Genomic DNA, 11,757 nt, shown 5'->3' on the forward strand with positions numbered 1-11,757 from the left:
CGGCCATATCCGCAGTCCAATTCGCGGCCGCGGATCTCCGTCTCTAGCCAATTTTTGTCTTTGCCGTATTTTTACCTATTCTTGGGTTAATTTCGACCCCCGAATCCTTCTGATGTGCATAATGTTTGCCCTGCACACTAGTAGATCGGTCAAAGTCGTTCAAAATCAATTACAACAACCAAAGTAAGAAAATAATGGGTTGCCTTCCAAAAAGCGCCTAAGTTAACGTCGCGGCATGACGATTTACAACAAACCATGGGTTGCCTCCCAGGAAGCGCCTGATTTAACATCGCGGCACGATGCAGGCTTTCATTATCACTCCTCGTCCGCGTACTGGGGCTCTTCCAAAGTTATCACCACTCTATCCCCTTTCTCTTCGACCATTCCAAGGTAATGTTTCAACCTTTGCCCATTTACAGTGAACCTGTTTATCCCATCTTCGGATTCAATCTCTACAGCTCCACTTGAGAACACTTGCACCACTCTGAAGGGTCCTGACCATCGGGACTTCAACTTACTCGGAAACAATCTCAATCTTGAGTTGTATAACAACACTAGATTTCCGGGCTTGAAGTTCCGATCTAAGATGTGCTTATCATGAATCATTTTCATCTTTTCTTTGTATAATCTAGCATTCTCAAATGCATGGAACCTGAATTCCTCGAGCTTATGTAACTCAGTGACTATGCTAGTGCATGCAGTCTCTATATCTAGATTCAACTGCCGCAGTGCCCAAAGTGCTTTATGTTCGAGCTCTACCGGAAGGTGGCATGTCTTTCCAAGCACCAAGTTGTACGGTGACATACCAATTTGAGTTTTGAATGCTGTGCGGCACGCCCATAATGCATCATCCAGCTTCTTCGCCCAATCAGTCCTTGTTGCATTCACTGTCTTTGTCAGGACACTTTTAAATTCCCTATTGGACACTTCAACTTGCCCGCTCATCTGTGGGTGGTACGGTGTGGCTACTTTGTGGCGAACTCCATACTTTTCCAACAGACATGCGAATGCTGTATTGCAAAAATGGGTTCCACCATCACTGATTATAGCTCTCGGGGGTGCCAAAATGTGTGAAGATGTTTTTCTTTAGGAAACTTGTTACCCCTTTTACATCATTGGTTGGGAGAGACACCGCTTCGACCCATTTGGAGACATAGTCAACCGCTACCAATATATATTTGTTACCATACGAGCTGACGAATGACCCCATAAAGTCGATCCTCCACATGTCAAAAACCTCCACATCTTGAATTGTGGTCATCGACATCTCATGACAGCGAGATATGTTGCCTGTCCTTTGGCATTCATCGCAACTTTTGACCCATGGGCATCCTTGAACAGGGTAGGCCAATACAATCCTGATTCCAACACTTTTGCTGCTGTCCGGATTCCTTCAAAGTGTCCACCATATGGTGAAGCATGGCAAACCTACAAAATAGAAGGTTGATTTTTCTCGGGGATACACCTCCGGATCATGTTATCTACACATATTTTAAACAATATAGGTTCGTCCCAATAATAGGCTCGACAATCGCGAAAGAGATTTTTCTTTTGAATTGAGGAGAGTTCATAAGGTATAATACCGCTTGCTAAATAGTTAGCAATATCAGCATACCATGGCGTCTCCTCCATTGTCACAACAAGTAACTGTTCATCCGGGAATGCCTCTGTTATGTCTTCAACCTCCATTCTCTTTTCAGCTCCTTCCAATCATGAGAGGTGGTCTGCCACTTGATTGTCCGTCCCCTTTCTCTCACGGATTTCCAGATCGAATTCTTGTAGCAAAAGAACCCAGCGAATCAAGCGTGGCTTTGGCTCCTTCTTTTCTATCAAGTACCTAATTGATGCATGGTCAGTATAAACAATAACTTTTGAACCAATTAAGTACGACCTGAATTTGTCGAAGGCAAACACTACAACCATCATTTCTTTTTCCGTTACAGTGTAATTGAGTTGTGCACCGCTGAGCGTCCTGCTTGCATAGTAAATCGGGTACATCATCTTGTCTTTGTGTTGCCCCAAGACTACTCCTATAGCATAATCACTGGCGTCACACATGAGCGCGAACGGTTGCTCCCAGTTGGGTGCAACTATGATGGGTGCAGTCACCAATCTCTTCTTCAGCTCCTCAAAAATCAACCTGCAATCATTAGAAAACACAAAGGGCTGATCATTTTCAAGCAGCTTACATAAGGGGTTAGCAATTTTTGAAAATTTTTTAATGAATCGCCTATAGAACTCGGATCGCCTATAGAACTCGGCGTGCCCAAGGAAACTTCTCACTGCCTTTACCGAAGTGGGCGGTGGCAGCTTCTCAATCACATCAACCTTAGCATGGTCGACTTCAATGCCCTTGCTGGACACTCGATGCCCCAACACTATTCCTTCTTGTACCATAAAATGGCACTTTTTCCAATTCATCACCAGATTTGTTTCCATACATCTTTCGAGCACTCTTATTAAGTTGTGAAGACAATCTTCACATGAATTCCCTACCACGGAGAAATCATCCATAAACACCTCCATAATATCCTCCACCATGTCAGTGAAAATGGCTAACATGCACCGCTGGAATGTAGCCGGTGCATTGCAAAGTCCAAAGGGCATTCTCCGAAAGGCAAAGATGCAATATGGACAAGTGAAGGATGTTTTCTCTCTGTCTTCCAGGGCTATTGAGATCTGGTTATACCCCGAGTATCCATCCAAGAAATAGAAATGGGACCGCCCAGCTAACCTGTCCAACATTTGGTCAATGAAAGGCAATGAGAAATGGTCCTTTCGAGTGGCTGTGTTCAGTTTCCGATAGTCCATGCAAATTTGCCACCCCGTGACTGTACGAGTCGAGATCAACTTGTTATTCTCATTTTGTACGACCGTCATTCCTCCCTTTTTCGGTACACATTGGACAGGACTGATCTAGTTGCTGTCAGAGATGGGGAAGATGATACCCGCATCTAGCCACTTGGTCACTTCCTTCTTTACTACTTCCTTCATATTAGGGTTCAGCCGTCGTTGATGCTCCCTGGAAGGTTTGCGCCCCTCTTCCAGAAGAATCTTGTGCATGCAAAAGGCTGGGTTGATACCTTTTATGTCTGCCATGGTCCAACCAATGGCAGTCTTACATTCTTGCAATACCTGCAATAGTTGCTCTACCTGCACAGCTAGCAAACCAGATGATATAATAATAGTCAAAGTAGAATTAGGCCCCAAGAAAGCGTACCTGAGGTGGGCTGGAAGCGGTTTCAAGTCCAGCTGTGGTGGCTCCTCTATTGATGGTTTTGCAGGTGGTGTTGCTCTCTCTTCTAAGCGTAGGGGCTCTAATTGAGGTTCCCTTTTCCAGAATCCTTGACCTTCGAGAGCCATGAGCCACTCTGCCAACCCTTCACCGTCCATCTCTTCCAAACTCATCAAGCAGGCTTCTAGTGGATCCTTGACATTAAGGGTCTCATCCTCTTCTTGCAGTATCACATCCACGGCCTCCACTAGTGAGCAGTTTGAAAATTCACTGGGTCTTCTCATGTATTGTTGAACGTTGAATATTATTTCTTCATTGTTCAACCTCATTTTCAACTCTCCAGTCTCACAATCAATTAATTCTCTCCCAGTGGCTAAGAATAGCCTTCCCAGAATGATGGGTATCTCTTCATCCATATGACAGTCAAGAATAACAAAGTCTGCAGGAAATACAAATTTTCCCACTTGCACAAGCACATCATCAAGAATTCTTGTCGGTCTTTTGACTGTGCGATCAGCCAGTTGCAGCAACATTAAGGTTGGTCTAGCTCTGCCAATGCCCAGTTTTGTATAGATTGCCAAGGGAATCAAGTTTATGTTAGCTCCCCAAGTCACACAATGCTTTAGCAAAAGCATAACTCCCAATAGTGCATGGGATAGTGAAGCTACCTGGATCAGACACCTTTTGGGCCATAGGTCTTGTCATTACCGTGTTGCAGGTCTGTGTCAGAGTTATAGTGGACAGGTCTTGGAAGTCAAATTTATGCAACATTAGGTCCTTCATCATTTTTGCATACCCTGGCATTTCCCTCAAAGCATCCATCATTGGAATATTCACTTGAATCTGTCGAAGCATTTCCATGAATTTCCTGTATTGATCATCTTTCTTTTGTTTTGCCAATCTCTGAGGGAATGGTGCAAGAGTCAACCTCTGTCCACTACTTGATGTCTTTTCTTTGTTGGAAGCTTCTGGCACAAGAGGTGCCACCTGTTCTGAGACTTGTTCACATTTCTTCGCCTTACCCTTATCAATATGTGCCTGTTTAACTACCACCTCGATGAGCTCTACTGACCTATCTGCCTCTAATGTAACTGGAGTAGTTGGCGTAGTCTCTATCCTAGATTGAACAACTGCTTGCTCTCTGTCTAAATCTCTTCCATTCCTGAGACTCACTGCCATTAGCTGATTTGGGTTTTGCTCCTTTGGGTTAATATTTGTATCTATAGTCAATGTTCTTTGGGGGCGATTGTTCAAGGCCATAGACAGCTGTCCCACTTGAGTTTCAATGCTTTTGATTGCTGAATCATGTGCTGCTAACTTTTCTTACATTTTACCATTTGTTCCAATGAGTTGTTGCAGCATACCCCTGATTTTTACCATGTTATTATCCCGTTGTTGATGAGGTGGTTGGTAGGCCAACTGTTGCTGGTGCTGCTGATTATAGCCCCGCTGCCTTTGATAAGGCACAACTTAACCTTGTGGCCGTGCACCTCCAGAATTGGGGTTGTGTTGTGGTAGGTTGGGTCTGTACTGCTGGTTTGGTGTTGGTCCCCATTGTTGCCCACCTTGCCTCTGACCTCCAAAATTATTGACATAATTCATGTCTTCTTTGAAGCCCTGGTTGTCATTCTCTCCACTCCACGAGCACACATATGACTGGTTTATGCAAGGAGTTCACAATCCTCCATTTGTTGTATCAACAATGTGCACTTGCTTTGTACCCATCTCATCAATTTTCTTTGTCAGTATGCTCATCTGAGTCATGAGAGTGGCTATGTTCTCTGCATGGGAATTGTTTGGGTCAAGAGCAACAGAATGTACTATTGGTGTAAGTGTCGTATCTCTAGCCATCCAGCCTGAATTGTGAGCCATCTTGTCAAGAAGAATCTTGCACTTTGTGAATGTCTTGCTCAAAAATGCACCCCCAGCAGAAGCATCTACATTGGCCTTCAAACTGTCTGCTAAACCCATGTAGAATCTCTGTCCCAGCATCTGATCTGGAATGCCATGGTGTGGACACTTCACTAGTATACCCTTGAACCTCTCCCAGGTTTCTTGCAAGGTCTCAGTTGGTTTCTGCCTGAACTGCAATATCTCATCAATATGCCTTGCAGTCTTGTTGGGAGGATAAAACTTGTTTAAGAACTTTTTGACTAATTCTTCCCAAGTGGCAATGGAGTTTATTGGGAGCGAATTCAGCCAAGTTTGAGCCTCTCCAGTCACAGAGAATGGAAACAGTAATAGCTTGATGGCTTTAGGAGTCACATTCGGCTGTCTTTGGGTCAACATATTGATAGGAAATTCTTCAGATGTTGTTGTGGGTCTTTAATGTATGACCCGGAGAACAATCCCTTATTTTGCAACAAATGCAGCATGTTGTTGGTGATCTGGAATATCTCCACTTGTATCTGAGGTACAACAATGGCGGTGGCTAGGTTATCAACAGTTGGTTGTGCCCAATCATAAAGAGTAGCTTCTGTCACAAGAGGTTCCACCACTCCATTGTTTGGGTCAACCCGATTAGTCCGATTGTTTCCGTTGACATCGTCCACGTTGTCCATTTCAATTTTGAGTGTGAGTTTTTGTTGTAACTATTTGTTCTTCTTGTTGGCTCGATTTAATGCCTTGAATGCTTTCTCGGGGTCTAAGAGTCCTTCAAAAAGTTCACCGATCCTCGAAGAGCTTCTAGGCATACACCTGAGTCACAGGAGAATTCAAACGTGAGAATTTCAACGGAAAACTTTAAACACCATATGAAATCGATCTAAACTAAGAATCCTAGCAATTCTTCTAAGTTGTAATAAATAACACTGTTAGTTCCCTGGCAACGGCGCCAAATTTTGATCACGCCCAACTATGCCTTGTAAAAACGACTAAGCGATCGCTGCAAATATAACCCAGTTCAAGTCCGGAGTCGAATCCCACGGGGAACTAACCTATTTACTACAACTTTAAATAATGCTACTGATAAGCTCAGACAACTTCCGGATGCAAGAGTATTATGAATAATCAATGGAATTTATTTAGCTAAGAAAAAATGACAATAAAATTAGCAATAATCAAGACTAAAATTGAATTCAAGGTAAAAGGATCTAGGGATATTGATTTCTCCAATTGCCGGATTAATTCTTAACTCTTTAGCTATAATCTCGCTGTAGTACTCTATGAGGATTATGAGTTTCAGGCTACCGTAATTATCCCTCGATCAATTACGATAATTTAGTAGAAGCATTCTCTCGAACTACTCTAGTTAACAATTTATGCAACTCAGAATTGTCCCACCAATGCTTCGTTATTTCTAACCCCACTTTTAAATTCAAGTAATTAATCTCTTAACTTACCCAAAAGTGGTGTTGTTCAACAACAATCTAACCAAGTGTTCTTTCTCAAGCAACACAAGATAACTAGACACGATTAATCAAGGGCCCTTTCAATTAACCATAATACAATACGTAGTTGAACAATCATAGAACAAACATGGCTCAATTATAACAAAATAGAGTCAAGATTTCATCCAACAATTGGTTCCATCAACCCTAGATAATAGATTTAGCTACTCATACTAATGGAAAACAAATCACTAAAATAATTCATAATCAACAAAGAGAAGTATGAAGAAGAAGATGAAAAACTCTTAGGAAATTATCCGTCTTCTCTCCCTTGTTCTTGCCTCTAAAATCTTCTAAAAACCAGCTATGTCTAACTTCTGGGTGAGATTAGGCTTCATATAGGTTTAGGTTAGTTGCCTAGGAAATTACATAATTAACCCTGCGTGTTTGGCTTTCATTCGCCCGTCCGCGGCCGCGGATTCGACTGCGGATCCGGCCGCGGATTTCCACTGCCTCACTGCCTTGAGTTCGCGGGCTAATTTGCGGCCGCGCACCTGGAGGGGTCGTCTCGCTTGCTTTTCTCGCTCCTTTTCGACCGGGCTAACCTTCAATTGGTCTTTCACACTCATGTTGACTCCAAAACACTCATTAGCTCCTTCCTAGCTCGGAGTATCCTGCAAAGCATCATATTCTTAATTAGATCATTTTGTTATCTTTTAGCATTCAAATATCAATAAAGTGCGGCTACATTAGTGTGTAAATAGTGTCTAAATTGCATAAATATAGCCTACTATCAGCCATCACATTGGCCTTCCCGGATGATAGAGAATGATGATGTCATAATACTTAAGCAGCTTCAACCATCTCCGCTGCCGCAAGTTAAGATCCTTCTATCTAAACAGATGTTGTAGACTCCGGTGATCGGTGTAGACCTCACAAGGGACACCATACAAACAATGCCGCCAGATCTTCAAGGCATGAACAATAGCTGCTAACACGAGGTCGTAGACCGGATAGTTCTTCTCATGCACCTTCAACTGTCTAGATGCGTAGGCAATCACCCTTGCTTCAACACCGCGCCAAGGCCAATACGCGACGCATCATAATACACTGTATAGGCCCCCGAACCAGTAGGCAACACCAACATTGGGGCTGTAGTCAAAGTAGTCTTGAGCTTTTGAAAGCTCTCCTCACACTCCTCGGTCCACCTGAATGGAGCACCCTTCTGGGTAAATCTAGTCATCGGTGCAGCAATGGATGAGAAACCCTCTACAAATCGATGGTAATACCCCGCCAAGCCAAGAAAACTCCGGATCTCCATAGCTGAGGACGGTTTGGGCCAACTCTGCACTACTTCAATCTTCTTCGGATCTACCTTGATCCCCTCACTCGATACTACAAGTGCATGAATGTTGTTGAGGCGTTTGTCAGCCCAAAAGACATCACAAGGAACTCATAATGACCATACCGAGTCTTGAAAGCAGTCTTCGGGATATCTGGCTCCCGAATCTTCAACTGATGATAGCTTAAAAGCAAGTCAATCTTAGAGAACACTCTAGCACCCTAAAGCTGATCAAATAGGTCATCAATACGTGGCAATGGACACATGTTCTTCATTGTAACCTTGTTCAACTGGCGATAATCAATACATATTCGCATAGAACCATCCTTCTTCTTTACAAACAAGACAGGAGCACCCCAAGGCGACATGCTGGGTCGAATAAAGCCCTTATCGAGCAACTCTTGCAACTGTTCCTTTAATTCTTTCAACTCTGCTGGGGCCATACAATAAGGTGGAATAGAAATGGGCTGAGTGCCCGGTAACAAATCAATGCCAAAGTCAATATCCCTGTTGGGCGACATGCCCGGAAGATCCGCCAGGAATACATCTAAGTAGTCCCTCACTACCGGAACTGACTCGACGGTAGGAGTATCAACACTAACATCCCTCACATATGCCAGATATGTATCACACCCCTTCTCAACTATTCGCGGAGCATTAAAAAATGAGATAACCCTGCTAGGAACATGATTAAAGGTACCTCTCCACTCTAGCCGTAGTAGACCTGGCATAGCCAATGTCACCGTCTTGGCGTGACAATCACAGATAGCGTGATAGGGCGACAATAAGTCCATGCCTAAAATAACATCGAAATCCACCATAGTGAGCAATAATAAATCGACTCTGGTCTCAAAACCACTAAGAACAATCAAACACGACCGATACACATGATCAACAACAATAGAATCATCCACGGGTGTAGACACATAGACAAGAGAACTCAGAGAATCACGAGATACACCCAAATACGGGGACAAATAAGATGACTCGTAAGAATAAGTGGAGCCTGGATCAAATAAGACTGATGTATCTCTATGACAGACCGGAACAATACCTATGATAACAGAATCGGATGCAACTGCCTCCGTCCTAGCAGGAAGGGCATAATATCTCGCCTGGACTCCCTCTCAAGGGCAACCTCTACCTGTCCGACCTCCACATCGAGTTGGTTGTGCAGGTGGGGTAGCAGCTGATGCTATAACCATAGCCTAAGGACCCGGTAGAGCACGCGGTGCCTGAGTGGTCTGTGGAGGTGTACCCCTCCTGAGTCTGGGGCAATCCCTCGCCACATGATGAGTGTCACCACACTCAAAACAAGATCTCCGAGGACATGGCTGTTGCGACTGGCTCGGGCCTGATCGGCTGGACTGACTGCTGAAAGCACCCTATGCAGGAGTTGTACGAGACAATGGCGGTGCATAATAACGAGCCTGGGGCCTAGGAGTGGCCGGAGCACACCGTTGGCTGCTAGAAGTGCTGAATGAATAGGGAAACCCACATATCCCCTACCCTAACGAGCTGCAGCTGGGGCACGAGTACCACTGTATGTGCCAAACTCTCGAGACCTCTTCGTCTCTCTCTCCTCCCTCTCCCGAGTCAACATACCCTCCAATCTCCTGGCAATCCCCACTACCTATTGTTGGTATGCGATGTCTATATCCAGCTCTCCGGCCATGCTAAACTTAATATTGGGGTTGAGCCCCTCAATAAATCTATGAACCCGCTCCCGAACAGTAAAAACCAAGGCTGGTGCATGCTTGGCCAAATCACTGAACCGGACCGCATACTCTGACACGGTCAAAGAACCCTGGCGCAACTGCTCAAACTCTACACGCCATGCATCTCTGATACTCTAGGGAACATACTCCCTCAAGAACATATCTGAGAACTGAGTCCAAGTGAGTGAAGTTGTCTCGGCCAGACTACCCAACTCATATGCTCGCCACCACTGATAGGTCGCTCCTCTAAGCTGGAACATAGTGAAAGATCCCCCACTAGACTCTAACACCCATAGTATGAAGGATACAGTGGCACTCCTCAAGAAAACCCCGGGCATCCTCTGATGCCAATCCACTGAAAGTAGGAGGGTGGTATTTATTGTACCTCTCGATCCTGAGTTGCTCCCCCTCAAAAACTGCTGCCCTAACCTCAGGCTGAACTGGAGCTACCGGCTATATCGGTATGACCTCGGGAACCTGCTCGGCCTAGAATCGCTGCTTTGGGTACAGGCGACGAGAGTCTATTCTCCTCCCCCGGCCTGAGATATGGTAGGAGCAAGTGATATCAACCCTGCCTGAGCCAACGTGCTGAACATACTCAGAAACTGCGCGAGAGTCTCCTAAAGGGCTGGTGCAATAACAGGTGTCTCAGGTGCCTGCCCTCCAACTGGAGCTACTGGTGGCTCCTCTGTAGCAGCTCGTGCGAGTGTTTTGGCTACACCATGTGGACATCCTCGGCCTCTTCCCCGGCCCCGGCCTCTCGCAGCTCTAGCAGGGGGTGCGGGTGTCTGATCATCAGATCACTGTGCGTCTCCTCACCATCTATGAGAGATTAGAAAGACATAGATTTAGAGTCCGAAGTCAAAATCTCGCACGATAAAGAATCAAAGAAGTGAAGCTTTTCCTAACAGTTCCATAGCCTCCCGAAGATAAGTACAGACGTCTCCGTACCAATCCGCGAGACTCTACTAAATCTGCTTATGACTCATAACACGTATGAACCTAAAGCTCTGATACTAACTTATCACGATCTACATTTCCCTCCGTAGGATGTCGTGATGGCACCTAGTCTTTATGACTAGGTAAGCCTAACATTTGTGTGGAATAACAGAATATAAACTGAACTCAAGCCCCAACATATAAAATAAATATAAAAAAACTGGATTCAAATAATTACAACTCCCAAAACCTGGTAGAAATAAGTCACAAGTTCTAAGAGAAATAGTAAGTGTCTCTATACATCAGATTCTAAGGAAAATAAGGAAGAAAAGTACATGATAAGGATAGAGGGGGACTCCGAGGTCTGCGGATGTTGGCAGAAGTACCTTGAAGTCTCCACGCACGGTTATCTCACTGGCATTTGTCCTGGTAGGAAGAACCTGGATCTGCACAAAAAGATGTGCAGAAGTGTAGTATGAGTACACCACAATGGTACCCAGTAAGTGCCAAGCCTAACCTCGATAGAGTAGTGACGAGGTCAGGTTAGGGCCCTACTGGAATAAAAGGAAGCAAGGCAGAAGATATAACAATATAATGAAATGACGGGGAATTTAAACAATGAGAAGTTGCAGAAAGGTAACAACACATCGAATAAAGGTAAACAACAGGGGCGCTCCTAGGTACCGCCTTGTAGTCCCAAATGTAAATACATAACAGGGGGACCTCCCGAGGTACCGCCTTAATTAAATGAAGAATATATGATATCTTAGTAGAGATTAATCAAAAACAAGTCAAGAATCCTTATCCAAGTGCTTCCTCTGAAAAACCCTCAAACTTTAGCCTCAATCCGAGCTCTATATCTCAAAATATGAAGAAAATGGCAAACCCTCGATTTAATATGATCTGCCTAGTGTTTCCGCTTTTGTGGTCCAAATTCTGCTTCTGTGTTACCGCTTTTGTGGTGAAAACTCCGCATCTGCGAAGCTCACTTAAACTCCCAGATATCGCACATGCGCTCATCTATCCGCATCTGCGGAAGCGCTTATGCGCCCACTCGTCCGCTTCTGCGGAAACCTCGGCCATCTCAGTTCCCTCACTCTCCGCTTCTGCAATCATCCTCCCGCAAAAGCGGCTCCGCTTCTGCGGCCTTCATGTCGCATGTGCGACCACTGTTCACCTCCTTCAGATCCACTT

The 11,757-nt window shown here is 44.6% G+C and overlaps 2 protein-coding genes and 1 non-coding gene across 3 annotated transcripts; 1 reads left to right on the plus strand and 2 right to left on the minus strand.

Moving 5' to 3' along the window:
* Nucleotides 1-315: 315 nt before the first annotated feature.
* LOC138909063 (uncharacterized) lies at nucleotides 316-945 on the minus strand. The gene has a single exon (XM_070200110.1). It carries the CDS (start codon nucleotides 943-945, stop codon nucleotides 316-318), a length of 630 nt encoding a protein of 209 aa, XP_070056211.1.
* Nucleotides 946-3,832: 2,887 nt separating this feature from the next.
* Nucleotides 3,833-4,495, minus strand: LOC138909064 (uncharacterized). The gene has a single exon (XM_070200114.1). It carries the CDS (start codon nucleotides 4,493-4,495, stop codon nucleotides 3,833-3,835), a length of 663 nt encoding a protein of 220 aa, XP_070056215.1.
* A 742-nt stretch (nucleotides 4,496-5,237) lies between these two features.
* LOC117275217 (small nucleolar RNA R71) lies at nucleotides 5,238-5,344 on the plus strand. Its single transcript, XR_004505377.1, has one exon. It is a non-coding gene; the product is annotated as a small nucleolar RNA R71 (small nucleolar RNA).
* Nucleotides 5,345-11,757: the final 6,413 nt, after the last annotated feature.

Source organism: Nicotiana tomentosiformis, chromosome 1 (genome assembly GCF_000390325.3).
Source record: "Nicotiana tomentosiformis chromosome 1, ASM39032v3, whole genome shotgun sequence".
Lineage (NCBI taxonomy): Eukaryota > Viridiplantae > Streptophyta > Magnoliopsida > Solanales > Solanaceae > Nicotiana > Nicotiana tomentosiformis.